Source organism: Vulpes lagopus, chromosome 1 (assembly GCF_018345385.1).
Source record: "Vulpes lagopus strain Blue_001 chromosome 1, ASM1834538v1, whole genome shotgun sequence".
In the NCBI taxonomy this organism is placed as follows: domain Eukaryota; kingdom Metazoa; phylum Chordata; class Mammalia; order Carnivora; family Canidae; genus Vulpes; species Vulpes lagopus.
The window spans coordinates 116,560,887-116,582,746 of NC_054824.1; the positions used below are offsets into that span (position 1 = coordinate 116,560,887).

Here is a 21,860-nt window from a genome sequence, read left to right on the forward strand (position 1 = left end):
TGGGGTGGTCTCAGGAACCCTCAACACAATTATACAGAATAGCTTCAAGGCTTAAATGTAAGGAAATTACTTCTTAAGGACATTAAACGGGCTACCTAAAAAGGAGAAGATTAACAAGTTTGATTATATTAAAAAAAAAAGGGGGATCACTGGGTGGCGCAGCGGTTTGGCGCCTGCCTTTGGCCCAGGGCGCGATCCTGGAGACCCGAGATCGAATCCCACGTTGGGCTCCCGGTGCATGGAGCCTGCTTCTCCCTCTGCCTATGTTTCTGCCTCTCTCTCTCTCTCTGTGACTATCATAAGTAAATAAATAAAGAATAATAAAAGATTAAAAAAAAAAATAAGGACTTCTGTTCAAGATATCATACAGTCCAAAAGCAAGGCAATGGAATAGGCAAAGATGTCTAACAAAAGGCTTATCCCCAGAATATATAGAGAACTGCTACAAATTAATATGAAAAAGAAAACTCCACAGAAAAATTGATAAGCCATAATGGCACTTCACAAAAGATTATTCAAATGGCCAATAAATACACTATGAAAAGAAAAACACAAAACTAAACTTAATATCACTACATACCCATAAGAATAGCAAAACAGGAAAGACTGATAAAACCAACTGTTGGGGAGAATGTAGAATGGGAACTTTCATAACTGCTGGTAGGAGTATAAATTGTCATAAACACTTTGAAAAACTTCTTGGCACCAGCTAATAAAGTTAAACATACACATAATCTAAGATCTAGCAATTATCCAGCAATGAAAATGAATGAATTTATAGCTACAAGCCATGAAATAGATTAAGTTATAATGCTGAGTGAAAGAACTTGTATATAAAAGATAGTACAGGGATCCCTGGGTGGCGCAGCGGTTTGGCGCCTGCCTTTGGCCCAGGGCGCGATCCTGGAGACCCAGGATCGAATCCCACATCGGGCTCCCGGTGCATGGAGCCTGCTTATCCCTCTGCCTGTGTCTCTGCCTCTCTCTCTCTCTCTGTGACTATCATAAATAAATAAAAATTAAAAAAAAAAAAAAAAAGATAGTACATATGAAGTTTAAAAATGGGCACAACTGAAGAATTTGGGGATGCAAAGAAAACCAACTCAGGAGAGAGTTTAGTGTGTGAGTGTGTGTGTACGTGTAGCAGGAAGGAAGCAGGTAATGATTGGGAGGGGCACAAGGTGGGGCTTCCCAGGTCCTGGCAATTGGCTTCAGTAGTGGCTGTACAGAAATTCACTTTGGGAGAAGTCATAAAACTGCATATCTTTTTAAGTTTATGAATTTTCTATTTGTTTTTAAAGGTTAAAAAGTTGACATTATATGCAGAACACCAAACACAGTGACTGGCACACATTAAGACTGCAAATATTTTCATGTATTCAAATATACCCAATACATGGAAATATATTTTATTTGTATAACTGACAGTGTACATGATTTTTAATATCTTTCCTTTTTAACCACTTTTTAAATTTCGTTTTTTAAATTGAAATACAGTCGGCATACACTATTATATTAGTTTCAGGGGTACAACACAGTGACTCAACATTTATACATATAAAAAAGTGACTACCACCACAATAAAACTTACTACCATCAGTCACTGTACAAAGTATTTACATATTAATGTAAATACATATTAATTATATATATCCTCTAAGCTACAGACTGCATCCTAATGTTTTATTTTATAATTGCAAGTTTGCACCTTTCAATATCCTTTCCCTATTTTGCCCATCTGCCTACACAGCAGAGATTTTTGTTTAAGATTGACCGATTGATTGAATTGATTGAAAGAGCAAGCAGGGGGAGATGTAGAGGGGGAAGGAAATGAAGAATCTCAAGCAGACTCCTGGGTGAGCGCAGAGCCCAACATGGGGCTCAATCCTACAACTCTGAGCTAAGATAGGTGTTTTTTAAGTCCCTGTCTAGTATGTTTGCCATCAGGGTTTTCAGGAACAGCTTTGGCTGACTTGTTTTTTTCCTATGAATGGTGGATACTTTTGCTATTTCTTGGTCTTGAGGTTTTTATTTTAAAAGCTAGACTCGGGGGCAGCCCGGGTGGCTCCGTGGTTTAGTGCCGCCTTCAGCCCAGGGCCTGATCCTGGAGACCTGGGATCAAGTCCCACGTTGGGCTCCCTGCATGGAGCCTGTTTCTCCCTCTGCCTGTGTCTCTGCGCCTCACCCCCTCTCTATGTGTCTCTCATGAATAAATAAATAAAATCTTTAATAAAATAAATAAATAAAAACTAGACTTGGGTAGTTCCAGCCATTCTTCAAATACTCTCTCTCCCTCTCCCTCTGCTCCTAACCCTCAACTTGTACTCTCCCGTCTCTTTCTCTAACAACAACAAAACACAACAAACACCTATTGTAAAGATGCTCAAAGAACTGAAGCAACATGTGGAGAAAATCAAAGTGGTATAGGGAAAAAATGGAAATATCAATAAACAGAAAAGCTGACAAGAAACCAAAAACAAATTCTGGAGCTGAAAAATACAGTAATTGAAGTGAAAATTTCAGTACAGGTATTCAAAGGCAGAGCTGAGTAGAAGAAGAAAGACTTACTAAATTTGAAGATAATGGATATCACAGTCTACAGAACAGAAAGGAAAAAGAACTGAATAAAAGTGAACAAAACCTGAGGGACCTTTAGGACACCAGCAAGTATCCTCTCACCAGGGGAAGAGAGAGAGTACTTCAAAAGGCAAAGACAATGAGAGAATATGGAGAGCAGTTAAGAGAGAAGTGAATCATTACACGCAAGGGATTCTCAAGAAACTGATCAGATATCTCATCAGGAAGTCTAGAGGCCAGAAGGCAATGGACCAATATTCCAAGTGCTTTAAAAAAATATACTGTCAGCCAAGAATCCTATATCCAGCAAAACTGCCCTTGAAAAAGTGAGGGGAGGGCAGCCTTGGTGGTTCAGAGGTTTAGCACCGCCTTTGGCCCAGGGCGTGATCCTGGAGACCCCGGATCGAGTCCTACATCAGGCTCCCTGCATGGAGCCTGCTTCTCCCTCTGCCTGTATCTCTGCCTCTCTATCTATCTCTCTCTGTCTCATGAATAAATAAAATCTTAAAAAAAAAAAGAAAAGAAAAAAAAAGTGAGGGGAAAATTAAGACATTCTCAGATAAACAAAAGCTAAGTAAGTTCATTACTTCTAGACCTGGCCTGTAAGAAATGTTCAAGGAAACACTACAGAGTAAGATGAAAGAACAGACAATAACTCGAAACTACATGGAGAAACAAAGATCTCAATAAAGGTAAATACACAGGCAATGATAAATGCCAGTATTATTGTAACAATGTTTATAACTGCATTTTTTGTTTTCTACATGATTTAAGAGGCTAATATATTTGAAGAAACAAAACTTAGTCTAAAAGTTAAAAGAACATTTCTCATTTAAAAATAAATGAAAGAAATCCTGGACATAGTCTATTCAAAACCAATTTTCCTATTTCAAAGTAGAAGTCTAGAATAGAGAAACAAAAATTCAAGTGAATTAAATTCAAAGTCATATAGTTAAACCATAAAAAAACTAGTTCAATCTGTTTTAATTCATAAAATTTAAGCTTTGAACTATAGAAACCTCCTATATAATAACATAAAGTGCCCTGACAATGTTATTTTTTTGATGACTTTGTTTTGAAAGCTAATATAACTATCACAAGTCTCTCCCCAAACCATTTTACAAAGCTTACAAATAATATACACATTTTCTCAAAATACTTCCTGAGAAAAATTAAGAGATACAAACATATTCTTTTCAATCATAAATTATTTTTCCCAAGTTGAGCAGACAAGTACCATCAAGGCTGAAATCACTTTGTAAACATTATGCACAAAAATATCAAATGATTTGAGAAATACCTGAAGTAGAAACAGCCATCTTCCTTGTCATTATCTTTTATTTTATTACAACTAAATGTTTCTGCCTAGAAAGGAAGTAGGGGTGAAGGTGGGAGAAGGAGAAATCACATTTAACATATAGTATATTCAGGATGAAACTTTATATTATCTTTCCCAAATGCAAATACAGGTCACATCTGGATTTATAAATACATACATATCTTTACATGCATTTTAAAATTTAATAATGGGATGAGTCATGATGATATACCATTATTAAAGGGCACAAAATAGATCTCTATGGTGGTGACAGTATGGGACAGTATAAATCTAGGAAGCTAGTTTCCTAAACACATAATTAAAATGAATCATAAATCCTGAAAGGCATTGTTAAATTTCAATTTTAGGTTCACAGTGTCCAATATGGTAGCCAATAGCTCCATGTGGCTACTGAGCAACTGAAACATATCTGGTTCAAAAAGAGATGGGTACAAGCATAAAATACACAGGAAATTTCAAAGAATTAGTAACATATACGGATGTAAAATCTCATTAATAAATTTTAAAAACTGAGTATACACTGAAATAGTAATTTGATGTTAGGTTAAAATTAAATTAAAATTTATTTTTCTTTTTACATTTTTAATGTTGTTACTAGAAAAATATAAATATCATGTGGGACTTGTATTATATTTCTATTGGACTGTGCTCTTTTAGACCTCAAACTGTTCTCATCACTCCACCCCCCTTCTCTATCCTGCAAGTGTATCAATCATATCTCTTTACTATCTCATTGTCAATATTATCTCTTAGTGGTATTCAATGGCTTTTTGCCCTATGCCACTGTCTTTCAGATAATTTTAAAGTGTAATATAGCTTAAAAGTTTAAGAAATATCATAGTGTAGGCTGCTTTTTTCGAAAGGCACCAACACTTAATTTTGAGACATACTGATATATTTTTAAAATCTCAAGTGATGACGCAGGTTAATGTCTAGTTCTCTAGTATATTTAATTTTAAGTACATTTAATTTTAAGTTAAATGTAAGAGCTAGTTTAAACTTTGATAATGCTTTCCAGAACTCACATTTGCTGGTGGTCGGTTCCCACTGTTAGACAGCTGCCACATTTTCATGGAAATACGTGCTGGATTAATATTTTTAATGATACTGTCATCTTCAGAAATAACAGTAATCATAAAATCTGTCATGATGAATATTAAAAATTATTTTCTAGTCCATTTAATGGATTTGGTTAAATAACTCTATGTCTTAAAGTATATAACTTGTTTAAATATTAATAATGAAATTCTGAAGAAAACAATCAGCATTCCCCAATCATGTCTATAAAAATGTACTAATCACAACAGACAACTCTCTCTAGTGCTAAGTTTCCTCCAGAAATGAAACACATACATCTTTGCTATTACTAGTCCATTGTCTTATTTTCAGTCTGTAATGCTATAAATTCTACTAGGCAAGACCAAAGGTTAGACTGGATACTCATATTAAACCTAGGTTTAAGGCAACTGGTCATAAATCCTTATGCTTTATATATTCTGGGAATATAGTGTTTATTTTCTTTCATGATTTTTTTTTTAAAGATTTTATTTATTTATTCACGAGAGATACAGAGACAGAGACAGAGACAGGCAGAGGGAGGGGAAGCAGGCTCCATGTAGGGAGCCTGACAGGGGACTCAATCCTGGGATTCCGGGATCACACCAAAGGCAGACACTCAACAACTGAGCCACCTTGGTGTCCCTCTCTCATGATTTTTAATAGCATAGGGTAGCTAAACTATTATTACATATAGTATTCCCCTTATGTTTATCATTCATTTGGTACCCATATGATAGATATACTTTTTTGATCACAGGAAATAGGTCTTATCACCCAAAACAGATTCATAATTATGACTATAAAGGTTGTATATATGTAACTTATTAAAAATGATTAATTTTTTATTCTAAATGTTTTGCTCTGCTTGTTTCTATTCTTTATAATTATGTATAGGAATTTATCCATTCAAGAAAACAGAGGTCTTCAATGGTAATGGTAATGGTAATAAATACCATTTCCTATTGACTTGGCACCTGCCGCACTCCACTGAAATTATTTGCTTAAGAGTCTCTTGCATTAGACAGTTCCAATGATGAATACGACAATTTCCATTGAGGTCTAAGAGCCCAATTTGTTCTAGAGCATCTTTAATCATAAATTCTGATGTGATGTATTTTCAAATTAAGTTAAGCAATCCTAGTTCTAATTTGGTTGAAGATGACATTACAACCTATTTAGTAGAGCCCCCATATTTCTTGCCACTGCTAAATGGCAGAACTTTTGCACAACTTCACAATCCAGTGAATGAACAATTACAAACTCAATTACAACAGGCTCTCAGTTTATGTAGAAACTTTCAGTTTATTCTTAACCATTAAGGGGAATGAATATAGGACACAGAGATGAAAGAAAACAAAACTAAGACAAACGTACTTTCTTTGCCATTTAAAAGACTATCACAGGCTTGTTTTTTTTTTTTTTATCATGCCTAACATAGAAGATAACTTATTCCTTTAATGTAAAAAGCAAATTATCATTACAAATTTATTTGAAATTTGTCACTTACTCACCAGTGAAAATACCCCCTGCTAGAAAGGAAGCATCTTTGTCATATTTAACATTGAGACGAATAGGTTTTTCAGGGTCTGGAAGAATCATTAACTTAATTATAGGTCCTTCTATGATATTCTTGTTATAGATGGCTCTAACATGCATCATATGTTCTCCTCTAACAAGGAGGGGGAAAAAAACAAAGGGTTCAAATTACATTAGTTATAACTTAAAAATTGTGAGACAATTTACACAAAGTTTAACTCATTTAAAAAACCTCTTTATTCCTGTTTAGTTCCATCCCCTTCCACTAAATAGAAGGCTAATTATTACTCTTAACTTTAACAAGGAATAAGAAACATCAATCTCTATAATACTAACAACTATCAAATTTTTGGTTCTTACCTAGGGGCATAAACACTGAACACTCCCAAATTAGCCCTGCCCCTTTCATCTGTTTTATGCTGTTGATTTGAAGGCGTGAGCTAAAAACAAAACAAAACAGTAAATTAGAAAATTCTAGAGATCAAATTATTTTCCTCTATTACAATGTTCCTTTACTCCATTACTATTTTAAAAGTTACATTTGCATACACTTTTAAAATCTTTAATGTCCTAATCTGAACTAGTAGAAATAACGTGATACATAATTACATAACCCAAAGGACAATAATCACTTATCTTTACCGATTAAACTACAATTTAGTGTATTTCTGTTATTAAGTTGCAGAATTCAATGTTCACTGTTTCAATAACATTCATATTTCAAGTGACGTTTGGTTATATAAACACTGAAGGCATATTCCAAAACTGGGGGTTGAAGAGAATGGCACAGGTGAAATAAACATAAATATATGTTTAAGCCAAGGCATCGTAATACTACTATTATATTACAGTATAATACTACGTTATACTATATACTGTTATTTCATCTTTCTTGTTATGTTTACTCAGATGTGCTTCTTGTATCTGTTGCAGTTACGACTCTCTCAGTGATGACCAAAGTTTACTTTCAAATGACTAAGAATCAATGGTACTAATCATTGGTTAGAAGAATCTCTCAGCTTTCTACAAATGCTTCTCTAGAAACTAAAATAATATTCTTATTTGTGGCAAAAAATAATCAGTTTTTCTTCTAGAAGTAAATATTAAGAATAAAAGTGAATTTGTAAACTGTTGTAGCAGAGTATCAGACTCTTTCCTAAGCCCTAATTCCTATTTCTGCTTAATGGAACCTAAAAATTAGGTAATTATGGTACATGCAAACAAAAAAGGCAATAGTTACACAAAAATGAGAAGGAATATCAAAATGACAGAATAAAATCCTGTATTTGTACCCATCTCATTTACTCTCTGATCCACTCTCAACTCATTTTTCTAAAGCAAGGCTTCTATTTTAGGTTGTATAGCAAGCAATATCATAGTCTCTTTAAACAGTCTTTAAGAATTTTACTATGAAAATAAGTCCATGTGGATCACAAGCCATTCTTGGCACTTTAATCTTCCAGATGATATAGAAGATCAACTTGTCAGGTCCTGGAAATCTCTGTTAGCATTCTTATTGAACTAATTAATGGAGAACTGAATATTTACATAATATCAACTGTTTTCATCCAATAAAATTATAAAATGTTTATAGAGGGATACTTAAACCCAGCTGAATATAACCCCAGGAACTTTCCATGTTGCTGGGTAACAACCTGACTGGGACAAATTAATTTTCTTCAACAGGAGGGTCTGTGTCAAAATACAACTTTGCAGCTGGCAGCTTCACCTATTTTTCCTCATGGGGGGCCCTCCAACTCTGTAGTAGGTGAAGTGCCCACCAGAACCTAAACAACTGGCTACCCCATGGCTCATGTAAATAGGTGGTACCTAATCTTGGACTTCTTGATATCAAGCACTATGTTTACCCCCAAATGTTACAAGGCCATATTCATGCTTGCCCCATACCCTAGAAATACAACTTGGTATCAGTGTACCAGCTATGACCAGGCCCTGGTAGCTCTCCGTAAGTATGTAGAGGACAGGTACTCACACGACTCAGCTTGTAAGGTTTTTGAATATTACTTGTTCCTTAACCCATACTGCAGGTCATTCTATTTGCCTTACTCACTTTCTCAGTGTTATCTATTTATCCTATTCTGAAATTCAAATATTATTATTATGTAATATAGCCACTCAATCATAACTATAGAATGTTGCCCCTTGTTACATTGCTTCCAAGATAAAAACTTTACTTCCTCAAAATAATTATCAAAAATCTTTGATTTAAACTAAACAATAATAATAAAGGTTATATAAGGCTGTATTTTTTAAAATATGACATCTAATAACACTATCATAACAATGAAACTCAAAATTTTAAGTAGAAGAAAATTATGTAAAGGATATTTAAACCTACCTTTAAATTGTTAGCTTTTATGAGACTTATTTTAACTTGTGATACAGGTGCTGGATTATCCCACTGATCACAAAGCTGAACAATGAGAGGATTCTGTAATTCTCTTCCATTTATCACTGGAATGGACTAAAATAGATATAAGTATTTTAAGAAGCACTAAAACATATGTGTCAAACAATGTAATTACTACTTGTACACATGTTAAATGATTAACTTTTATCTCTGTTCTAGTCACAAGTGGCTTCTGTCATCAATTGAACTTTTGAAAGTCAAATTATATGTCACAAGTGATCATCTTCCTATAGAAATTATCAATATAATAAAGAAAAAACAGCATTTGACATTACTGGCTTTTTTTTTTTTTTAAGATTTTATTTACTCACTCATGAGAGACACAGAGAGGTAGAGGGAGATGCAGGTTCCCTGCAGGAAGCCTGATGTGGGACACAATCCCAGGACCCGGGATCAGGACCCGAGCCAAAGGCAGAAGCTCAAACACTTAGCCACCCAGGCATCCAACATTACTGGCTTTTAACACATTCTTAAGTTATTTATCAGAATGACTTTAATGGAAATAAAAGCCTATTTTAGGTTCTCAGATGTAGTACTGGCTGTTATAGTTTAGCTCCTCTGTCAATTGTCAGTACTCTGCCATTCTACATGAAGCAGTAATACCACAGCTTTGTAGTGCTCCTTAAATAGGACTAGTCACTGATAATCTACAGTCTTATTGGTTTAAAATACTTCCTGTTTTTTACCTCCTTTATGTGAGGCTTGTGTAATGCTGGGAATTTGCCTGTTGACCTAGTAATACTGAACATATGAAAGGAAACACATTGTTCAGCGAGAAACCTGATAAAGTTCCAATCTAATATGTCAGATTTTAAAAGTTAAAAAAAAAAAAAAAAGAAAAGAAAAGAAGATGGGAGAGAACAAACTAGTGATAAAGTAAAGCTGATTTATCATCTCCTGTCAATAATGATCCCTGTATTTCCTCCAATCACAGGGAGGTTGTTGGTTAACAAATCACGTTAGGAGGTTGCTATAAGTGGGAAAAAAATTAATAATCTGTTTCGGGCAGAACTTAATTTTTTTTAAAAAAAGATGCCCTTGAGACTAGTTTGGTTAAAATGCTTGACTATATTCCATCTGCCAAAGTTTATTAAAAGCCCAAATTAAAAAAAAAAAACTGATGACAGTTTCCAAATGCAAACATATCCTGGTACTTTTCCTTTTTTTTTTTTTTTTTAAGTTTATTTATTTATTCATGAGAGATCCAGAGAGAAAGGCAGAGACACAGGCAGAGGGAGAAGCAGGCTCCATGCAGACAGCCCAATGCTGGACTTGATCCCGGGTCTCCAGGATCATGCCCTGGGCCGAAGGCAAGTGCCAAACCACTGAGCCACCCAGGCTGCCCTGTGGTACTTTATTCATAATCATGTTAATTGTCTACACATCAAATAGTGACTAATTTTAAAGAATATTCTTTATTTTTTTTAAAGATTTTATTTATTTATTCATGAGAGACAGAGAGAGAGAGAGAGAGGCAGAGACAAGGCAGAGGGAGAAGCAGGCTCCACAGGCGCAGGGCGCCTGACGTGGGATTCGATCCCAGGTCTCCAGGACCATGCCCTGGGCTGAAGGCGACACTAAACTGCTGGGCCACCGGGACTGCCCAAGAATATTCTTTAAAAATAGCTTATAGCCCACACTTTTAGTCATAAAGTTATCTGGGAAAAAGTGGAAAAAGCTAGTATCCAAAATCGAATGTTCATAAATACAAATCTGCCCTCTGCCACTTTTTAGTACTGGCATGGAATTTAATGTTTCAGGATTTGAGTTTCTTCATTTATAAAATAAGAATGATAAAAATACATCATGTTAGGGTTAAATGAGAAAAATATATAACATTTATGTATATTTTTGTCTATTTATCAGCTAGTTGGCAAATCAGTTCCCCTTTTCTACTTCAGATCCTGCTTAGGGGGAAAGTGGGTCAAGAATTAATTAGGAAATTTTAGGAAGACGAGATATTCAATGATTACTTTTATAGCCTTATCTACATATATATATCTGTGACAGAACAAGAAATTGGTTTGTCTTAAAAATTTCTGGATTTCTACAGTCTACAAATTAATCTTTTTTTAAATTTTATTATTTTTTCTTTTTTCTTTTATTTTTTTTTACAAATTAATCTTTTAAGAAATTTGAGTTAAGCTATCATTATTTTTGACATTCCTCAATACAAAATCATATTAAAAGATGGACATGCCAACATTTTTCCACCTCAAAGGTAAAAAATTATTTCATAATATAATAAACAAATCCTTTATTGACATTACTAGGCACAAAGAACATATTAATTTATTTAGTATAAATGCTCCTAGATAAAAATAAATGCACTGGCTTTTCAGTAAAACTCTTCAGTCGACACAATATCACAGAAAAAAATTCTTAATGCTCACCGTCATCACTTGTTATTTTAAACTCACAAATCAAAAAGGGCAATCTCAAACTAGGGCACAGGTAATGTAAACTTTTCTTAGATGATCTTCTCCTTTAATAGCATAATTTCACTCATTACCATGGTGATATAAGCTCATTTCCCTTTAGAAAATAATGTAAGCTTTCATACCAACAGGTAAAGGCCCTGTTGGACCAAAAACAAATACCAAAATCTAAACTTTTTAAAATCGGAATTCTAAACATTTAGTTAAAAATTCAACACATTTAACAGACAATTGCATAATCAGTATTTAAGTTTTAACTACCTGCATAGAAAGGCATACTTCTCAAACTCCAGAGCAAACATTTAAGATAATAAGACAGAATAATGAAACAAAATTGGGAAAAAATAGTAACTGTTTAAACTAGGGGTTCATTATGTTATTTTCACTTTCAGATTTATAAATTTCTGCAGTAAAATTTTAAAGGTGTGAATTACAATATTTAAAAAAATTTTTTTTTTAAATTAGAATTCCAGGGGTCCCTGGGTGGCTCAGCAGTTGAGCGCCTGCCTTCGGCCCAGGGCATGATCCTGAAGTCCCAGGATTGAGTCCCACATCAGGCTTCCTGCATGGAGCCTGCTTCTCTTGCTGCCTATGTCTCTGCCTCTCTCCCTCTGTGTCTTTCATTAATAAATAAATAAAGTCTTTAAGAAAAATAAAAAATAAACTTAGAATTCTAGTAAAATTATCATACAGTGTTACATTGGTTTCAGGTATGCAATCTAGTGATCAACAATTCTGCACATTACATAGTATTCATAAGTATTACACTATTTTTTTAAAAATATTTTTATTTTATTTTTTAATTTATGATAGTTACACAGAGAGAGAGAGAGGCAGAGACACAGGCAGAGGGAGAAGCAGGCTCCACGCACCAGAAGCCCGACGTGGGATTCGATCCCGGGTCTCCAGGATCGCGCCCTGGGCCAAAGGCAGGTGCTAAACCGCTGCGCCACCCAGGGATCCCCGTATTACACTATTTTTTAACAAATGAGAACACAGGTGATGAATTAACTAATGAAGTATTCAGAATAATATTATTTTGTCCTTTGTTATTATTACTATTGCTATGTTATTACTTTGACAATAAAATATATCTATGCTGATCCACTGACAATCTGAAAGTAATAAGCCATGTGATAATAAATTTTTAATCAAGGCAGAGAGTTACTTACCTCCTTTAATTCTGGCCAGTCTATAAGGAGAACTTTTGCTGGTGGTCCAGAAATTAGCTGCACTCGAATAAAGTCAGAAAATTCACGCCAAGTAAAACAAAGATCCTTATTTCCAGGAGGGCCTGGAATAAATTTGATGCCTTTTACACTTATACTTTGTGTATTTTCCTAGTGAAGAAAAGTAGGTTGAGAAAAGACAGGATATTATGCTTAATTAAAAAAAATAAAAAAAGAAAAAAAAGAAAATTTTGTAATTTACCAATATGCATATAGATATATTTCTGCATAAAACAATGACAAATACCTCGTCACATACCAATACTGGCACACTATGAAATTCATTTCCTTGAGAAGTGAAACTGAATTTCTTTTTTGTGAGGGAGAGATCTAAAAGGTTCTGGCTATGTCCTTTCACCTTATATTTTTCTAATGTCCTTCTTATTTATATAGTCTTTTTATTCCCCAAGTAGCATATGCTGGTTTAATACCCTCTGCAGTTGTTCTTTCCTGCTATTTGCAAAATTCTTTACCAACCTGCATGACCTCTCTTTTTATCTCTCATACAGGATACCATGATTAGAGGGTTTCTCTGACCACCCCACATAATGGCACTGTTTCCATTACCCCATTTTATTTTTCTTATCACTCACTTCTTACCTGCTGTATGCTCTTCCCATTATAAAGTGATCTCCAAGAAACTAAGGGCTTTGATTTGTTACTGCTCAATCGGTGGTTCACATCATGTTAATGAGAATCAATGAAACTAGCCTATAATTTCTGCAATGTGATTGAATGATAAAAACTAATTCCGGCAGGAGCACTATACCATTCATATTTTAACAATGACCATTAATAACTTTGTCATCTTAAATTTCTGAGTACAAATCCATTCCATCAGATTTTTAAAAATCAGATTTAAAATTTCATGTTTTATTCTCAAACAACTGTTTGTACAATATTTTCTGTACAAAGAGATGGCAAAAATAATTAAAATTAATTTCTACCCAAATCCCAATGAGCACAGAACTTTTCAGTATTTGGAAAACAAATATTCATTAATAAAACATACTGAAAGCTGAAAATATGTAAAGTCTAACCTAGAATTCCACATTTATTACTGAAACACCAAAAGCCCTTTCAAAGATATGATTTCTTTTTTTTTTTTTTAAAGATATGATTTCTTGTTTAAGTCCTCTTCGAGGTTATTTCAGTTTTACTTCCAATCTTTTTTTTTTTTTTAAAGATTTTATTTACTTATTCATGAGAGACACAGAGAGAGAGAGAGACAGGTAGAGACACAGGCAGAGGGAGAAGCAGGCTCCATGCAAGAAGTCCGATGTGGAACTCGATCCCAGGATTCCAGGATCATGCCCTGGGCCAAAGGCAGGTGCTAAACCACGGAGCCACCCAAGGATCCCCTTTACTTCTGGAAAATCTTGAAGATGAAATTTGTATATGCATTTACAAATTGTAGATGAGTCCAAATAGAATTAAGTATAAAATTGTGAAAGGCACTCTTTAAGGTCTAATTCTGAAATTATCAAAGGAATGTACTTTAGAATAGCAGTACATTTTATGTAAATGCGGAAATAATTTGAAGAAATGGTGACATCTTAAAACTACTTACTCCCCCCCCCATCTAAACCCCTATTTTTTAAAAACTAGTTTTAAAACAGAAGGCTCCATTTCTTCTGCAGAGACTGAAAGGGAGTCAAGATAGTATATACCAGTTGTAAAATGACAACCCGAAGAAAGTAAGTCACCTTGACTAAAGAATAATGAGCTATGGGAGGAGAAAGGTGTGAGCTTATGCTTCAGTGTAATACCTTAGATATTTTAGGCCATACTGGGGAGATGAAAGTCTATATTTACAGCATTAAATGCTGACAGATCTTGATAGGTGGCATAAAATGAGAATGGGAAATTCACAATGACAGAAAAAAATGTGAAAACAAAATACATACAACCCTTCTAAGGAGTTATACTATAGAAAGAAGAGAAATAGAGCAATAGATGGACAAAGCATTAGGGCCAAAGGACGTTTTGGTCAGTATGAGGGGGAAAGGAGGGTGGCAATTTGTTTTTTAAGATGTGAGATATGACAGCATGTTTACATCCTGATGGGAATCGAACAGATGGGGAAGATTGAAGATATACGAAGGCAGTTTACAATTTAGGAGAAATTACTGAATGCAAGGTTGGGTGTCTATGTATAGAGATTGTTCATGTATAACAGCAGAAACATAGTTATCTTCTGATTTCAGATATACATGGGATGAAGATAAATAATAGAAGAACCTGAAAGTCGGACACTAAACTTTACCTTTGTAAAGTAGACAAAATATCATGAAAAGTTCTTCAGCACTGCTAAGATACAGTGAGTTGTGTCGAACAGATTAGTGAAAAAAGAAACTCTAGTAAGGAAGGGCAACAAAGAGGCTACTCTTGTGATTATTTTGTCAAGTTAAAAATGTAATGGAGGCTCTAAAAGGAATAAAGAGTTTTAAAAAAGCATTAAATGCTCTGAATGGATTCAACTTTATTTGGCCTTAGAATTCCTTCCTCCTCTCTCATCTTCTCTGGCCTGGCAGGTTCCTTAAAGGCCCAACTCAAAAGACATCTTTTTTTTTTGCCCAAAAAAATTTGTCTTCGATCTCTCCAAACAGAATACATCATGTTTGCTTGCATGTTTTAAAGAAATAATTCCACTTTCATTCTTATTTTTCAAGCTAATCTCAACTCCACAGTTGCAAATTTGCCCAATTAGTTTTTTCCCCAGCCTCCTATTTAATGCAGGACGTAAGCACTAAGAAATTTTACTAATCATGAAAAACTACCTCTATATACACATGAAAATATTTAGAGATAAAATGATATCATGTGTGGAATTTGCTTCAAAATGATATGGTAACGGGGAAAGTGATGATTATTGAGGCTGAGTGATAGGAACACAGAATTACTTCTGCTATTCTATTTCTTGAGTTTAAAGTTTGTCATTACAAAATCTTTTTTAATGCCTTTTATGATTTTGCATTGTAAACACCAAAATCAAACTTCTTTTATTTTAGTTTTTCCCCAAATTTTGTTAATTGTAAACCAATGGTCTAAGCCAACTGCTATGAAAAGCAGCCATACCTGAAAGGTAGTTTTCAAATGAGAGCTATCAAGTCCAATCCCAGCAATTCCCAAGGCAGATAAAGAACTTGGTGAAAATGCTTGAATCTGATTTCCATACTGATCTGTAACTATTACAACTATATAAAAAGAAAAGTTTAAAATCAAACTTTTATCTTTTAATAAAAGATATAAATGTCTATAAATACATTTATATACTGAAAATTATGCTTAGAAAACCACTAACATTGTTCTCTTATGTATTTTATAAAAAGTAATCATACCTGTTTCTTTTATAATAACCACCAAAAAATAAAGCCAAGAATCTACTTAAGTATATTTATATTTATGTTTAATATGGTGTTAATCAGATTCTTCACCATCAATATTTGAAGAAAATAACTTAGTATTATGTAATATTCTAGATATAAGAAAAATCTAGGACTCCACTGATATATTTACTTTGCACTTTTAATATTAACTATTATTATTTCTAACAAAAGCCAGCATTTTCCCATGAAACTATTTTTGCCAAACTGATTTCATAGTTATGTCAGCCTAGGCAAAGACCATGAAAATACAGCAATCTTTTCCAACAATGGATTTGAACCAATAAATATATATATAAAACTAAGGTTTTCCTTTCAGATCGTGTATGCCAAAACATAAATATAACCACATATTACATAAGTATTTTAAAGAAAAAAAGCAGACCATACTAACCTATTTCTCCTTGAAGCTCTTGGCCCATCTGTACTGTTTTTCCTCCTTTTAATTCACATTTTAGATGTTTAGGTTCATCAGGAAGTGGTCTGAAATTAGTTAACAAGTTAAAATTAGTTATGCCACTGACTATAGAGAAAAATTAGTTTCAATATGCTAAAGAGTAACATATATATATTTAACACTTGGTTTCTAAAACTTAAATACAACACTCCTCCAAATATCTCAATTTATAGATCACTATTAACCCAAACAGAAATAGAGAAAAGACAGCTTGCAAAGAAGTGATAAATCATAACATCTATGCGAGATTAAAAGGAATTATGAAAAGGGAACTGAGAAAGAAAAGGCAGGTCGGTAAGAATAACTCATCATCAAGAGATCAGGCTGCGGGTAGAGAGTACTATATCTAAAAATTTTATCTCAGAGGCGCGTGGATGGCTCGTTGGTTGAGTGACCAACTCTTAACTTCGGCTTGGGTAATGATCTCGGGATTGTGAGATCAAGCCCCACATTGGGCTCTGTGCTGGGTGTGGAGTCTGCTTGGGATTCTCTCTCTCCCTCTCACTCTGTCCCTCCCGTCTTATACACATGCTCTCTTAAGAAAAAAAATCTCAAATATGGAGCCTGGAAATATTATGAAAATGGATGGAAGAATTCAGTGAATGAGCTTACTGGAAGAGGTGAGCAAGGAATTGACAGGTCTGGGTGAAAGGTTTTTTTTATATATATTTGCATAAGTCTTCTCTTTTTCTTTTAGTAATACTAGGTCTATCTGGACTCAGGTTTAAAAATCATCACTAGGAAATGAAAGAATTTTTCCTTGTGAACAACATATTGACTGGTCATACTGTTACCTTTTATATTTTTCACATCTGTCATTTTACAGGCGTTTTCACTGCTGCTTGCACTAGAGTGGTTTTCCTTTATTGACAGTTCTAGATTTTACAAATACCAGAGAGCCAATTAAGCACAGAGTATATAAAAGAGTAAAATACAGGACTGAATTTAACCAAAGAGATGAAAGATTGATGAATTAATCACTATCTCCAGTGAAGTTTTATTCCAAAGACAACCTACCACATATTTCATAAAAATTACAATTATTTTCTACATTAAAAACAACTTTCACTAGTATGCTTTGGATAAAAGCATTTTTCTTATATGAATTTTGAAATACCTCAAAATATAATATTCCCACAAACCTTACTGTAAATGCACTTTCCAAAGACACATGATCATCTTGGAATGAAACCTGGCAATAACGCATATCTTTCACAGATGTTGGTACTTGTACATCAGGAAGCAGACCTTGTAGCAAGTGTTCTTTGTTAATCTCAGGAGTCCAATTAACCTAAAAGAAAAATTATATTATCTAAGAAAAATATAAAGCTTAGCCTAAGGTCCTCCTACTGCCACTTGTCTTACTGAGGAATCAAAGTTAAATTATAACTCATCCTCCCCACCTCCCTTTATGACCATAAATGGTGGTGGTTTATTAATAAGATTAGAAGTTCCTTCCTTTCTAAAGACTCCACCGAAAAACCAGTAGAAGTAATAAACGAATTCAGGGAAGTGGCAGGATATTTTCCCAGAAACTGGTAGTATTTCTATTTGCTAATAACAATGTATAGAAAGAGAAATTTTAAAAGCACCATTTTCAACTGTGCCAAAAAGAATAAAATACTTAGGAATAAACTTAACCCAAAAGACAAAAAACCTAAACTCCAAAAACCATAAAACACTGATGAAAGAAATTAAAGATGACACAAACAAATGGAAAGATATTTCATGCATGAATTGGAAGAATTCATATTGTTAAAATGTCCATATTACTCAAAGATTTACAGATACAATGCATTCCCTACCAAAATACCAACAGCATTTTTCACAAAGCTAGAGTAAGTAACACTAAAATTTGTATGGTATCACAGTAGACCTAGAACAGCCAAAGCAATCCTGGGAAAGATCAGCAAAGCTGAAAGTATCACAGCAGCAGATTTGAAGACCTACTACGACAAAGCTGTAGTAATCAAAACAATATAGTACTGGCACAAAAATAAACACATAGATCAATGGAACAGAATAAAGACCCCAAAAATAAACCCATAATTATATAATCAAGCTATGACAAAGGAAGTAAGAATATGCAGTGGGGAAAAGACAATCTTTTTCCTTAAATGGTGTTGGGAAAACTGGACAGCTACAAGTAAAAGAATGAAACTAGACCTCTTTATAACACCATATATAAAAAATAAACTCAAAATGGATTAAAGACCTAAATGTGAGACCTGAAACCATAAAAATCCTAGAAGAGAACACAGGAAGTAATTTCTCTGACATTGGCCATAGCAACATATTTCTAGATATGTCTCTTAAGACATATGAAACAAAAGCAAAAATAAACTATTGGGATTAATTTTGCACAGCAAAGGAAACCATCAGCAAAACAGAAAGACAATCTACTGAGTAAGAGAAGATACTTGCATATGACATATCCAATAAAGGGTTAGTATCCAAAATATATAAAGAATGCATAAAAATTAACACCAAAAAAATTCCAGTCAGATTAAAAAATGGGCATAAGACTTGAATATGTGTCTCTCCAAAGACGACATAGACACATGAAACAACACAGATGACCAACAGACACATGAAAAGAAGCTCAACATCATTCATCATCTGCGAAATGCAAATCAAAACCACAATGAGGTATTACCCTACACTTACCAGAATGACTACAATAAAAAACACAAGTTATGACAAGTATTTTTTTTTTTTTTTTTTTTTTTTTTAGTTATGACAAGTATTGTTGAGCATGTGGAAAATAGGGAATCCTTGTGCACTGTTGGTGGGAATGTAAATTGGTACAGCAATAGATAAAAGATAAAGATACAGCTAAAAGAGAATTCCAATCTTTGGCTTTTGTTAAGTTCAAAATCATTTTTCTAGGTATGAACTTGTCGCATACGAATCACTCACATTTCAATCTAGTGCATGAAAGGGATTGTTATTTAGCCTGGAATTTTAAATAACAGTATTATTTTTCTGTGATAAGCTTCTTAAAAGCTACCCTAGAAAACTTCTTGTTCAGAGCCTGATAATCATAAAATGACAGTTCTTCAAATAACTAATCTGAGATACTTACTTTAATTTTATCTGCTAAAGTTGATGTTATATGAATTTCTCTTTCTCCTTCATCATACATTTGAAAAATAAGATTATGCATAGTATCGCCTGCTATCCAATTAACCTCATCCTGATGTTTGATCTGGATTGCCTTTTGTCCTTCTACACTGAATATCTGTAATCTTGCAACATGGCTACTAGGAAGCAACTTAATAGTCTTCTCCACGGGCGCCACATCTTTACAGCTCTAGAAAAAGAGAAAAACACAAAAATATATTGAATGACATCTGAACTTTTAAAAAACATATTACTGGGCTTTAATTTAGAATTAAGGATTTATTTCCAATGCTACAGAAGATCACCTTATACACTGTTAACATTCATAAGTTTTGTCATTAAGAAGATACTATAGGGAGGCCTGGGTGGCTCAGTAGTTGAACATCTGCCTTCAGATCAGGGCATGATCCCAGGGTTCTGGGACTGAGTCCCGCATCGGGATCCCTGCAGGGAGCCTGCTTCTCCTCCCTCTGCCTGTGTCTCTATCTCTCTCTCTCTGTGTCCTTCATGAATAAATGAATAAAATCTTTAAAAAAAAAAAAAGAAAGAAAGAAAATACTACTAATAACCATATTTTACACCATCAAGTTATAAGTAATGACAGTGGCCATATTCTTAAAGCCGAAAACTAGCACATTTGGATTTAAAATGATTCTCTTCCTCTTATTTGGAGTCACATGACAGATTTGGTGACTAGCATCTATAAACAGGAATAAATATATAAAAAATTAAGAACTTCCCATAAAATCAGAGACAAATAGTTGCCATAAAATACACTATTTACACTGAAGCAATACATTGGTGTAAATGAATAAGGCTGTTTCTTTATTTATTTTTAAAGATTTTATTTATTTATTCATGAGAGACACAGAGAGAGAGAGAGAGAGAGAAAGAGAAAGACAGAGACAAAGGCAGAGGGAGAAGCAGGCTCCATGGAGGGAGCCTGATGTGGGACTTGATCCCAGATCTCTGGGATCAGGCCCTGGGCTAAAGGAGGCGGTAAACCACTGAGCCACCTGGCTGCCCGGCTGTTTATAGCCTAACAAGGATTCTAGATGCACTAAAGGCTAAGCTGACACATTTACAATTTATTATGGGCACATCAATGCTCCACATTATCAGTAAGAATGAGCTGGATTATGCCAAATTGGTTTTAAAGGCATAAAAAACTAAAACATAAATTATCTAGGTTATAGTGCATTCCACAAGGTACACAAAACTCAAAATAAGCCTAAGCCTAAAATATCTTTACAATCTTATTTAGCTCATTTCTCCTTCCTCATCCATTTGCAGTCATTTCTATTTAAGCCCATCTACATGAATAAAGACATATACAAAATTCCTGAATATCAGGAAAATAACCCATCCTCTTTTACAAACATTTTGCATTTACATGATTCAAGCTCAAGTCAATGCCTTTGGATAACATTTTCTAACTACATATTATAAGGTATACTTTGATCTTTGTCCTACCTGATCTAGATTCTTGGTCTTCTGTTGCTGCTTTATAGGATTTATGCAATTCCTAATGCCTGTTACTCTTTGCTTACAAACCCAATTCCTCCCTAAGTCTATGTCTTTCCTTCCTGAAGCTTCCAGCACGCTCAAAAATAAGTTGTCCACATTACTGAATTTTAAAAAATGAATTTAACAACAACAACAACAAAAAAGCATGACAGGTATTTGAAGGTTATCAATATAACCAGCTTGATCAGAAGCAGAATGAAGAGTCATCTCATTCTAATGAAAAACAACAACAAAAGCTGTCTTTTACCCTTCTGAGGCTCAAGATATTTTAAGTGATTTATATTTAGTAGGAAAGCATCAGTTAATCAACTGATTAGGTTAGGTTATTCATCATCTACCACATCAATAATGGAGAAATCACATTTAAATATTTTACTTAAGTATTTGTTGTCCCACTTTGCAATCTTAGGAAATCAACTGCTCACAACTGCTTGCCCTCCTCCAGGCTGGCTTCACCTTCCACTATGATGTATTATTATCCAGTAACAAGTATCCTAGTAGTACATTACTATAGAAATCTCTTTTAAGTGACAATACTAACCAGATATTTATTTTTTAAATTATGCATATAAATTAAGTGTTTATATATCTTTTAGTGGTGGTTTAGCAGATTTTCTAAGGAACAGTGTAAATATATAAGAAACAAAAAAATAAAACTGACATATAAATGCCACGTTTTAATATAAGAAAAACGATAATTTTAGGACTATGTAGTTAGTAGCAATAGGTATTACAAAAGAATATTACTAATATTCTAT

The 21,860-nt window shown here is 33.9% G+C and overlaps 1 protein-coding gene across 3 annotated transcripts in view; it reads right to left on the reverse strand.

Annotated features, from left to right (window-relative positions):
- SMCHD1 (structural maintenance of chromosomes flexible hinge domain containing 1) overlaps window positions 1-21,860 on the reverse strand; it is a 214,730-nt gene that overhangs the window by 125,878 nt on the left and 66,992 nt on the right. For all 3 annotated transcript variants that reach the window (XM_041746908.1, XM_041746916.1, XM_041746923.1), the window contains 10 exons: window positions 19,538-19,765; window positions 17,595-17,743; window positions 16,390-16,478; window positions 15,688-15,806; window positions 12,553-12,720; window positions 8,871-8,996; window positions 6,872-6,951; window positions 6,487-6,644; window positions 4,942-5,057; window positions 3,878-3,942 (listed from right to left, as the gene is read on the reverse strand). In XM_041746908.1, coding sequence (XP_041602842.1) covers window positions 3,878-3,942; window positions 4,942-5,057; window positions 6,487-6,644; window positions 6,872-6,951; window positions 8,871-8,996; window positions 12,553-12,720; window positions 15,688-15,806; window positions 16,390-16,478; window positions 17,595-17,743; window positions 19,538-19,765 — 1,298 coding nt within the window. The remainder of the gene's footprint in view (window positions 1-3,877; window positions 3,943-4,941; window positions 5,058-6,486; window positions 6,645-6,871; window positions 6,952-8,870; window positions 8,997-12,552; window positions 12,721-15,687; window positions 15,807-16,389; window positions 16,479-17,594; window positions 17,744-19,537; window positions 19,766-21,860) is intronic.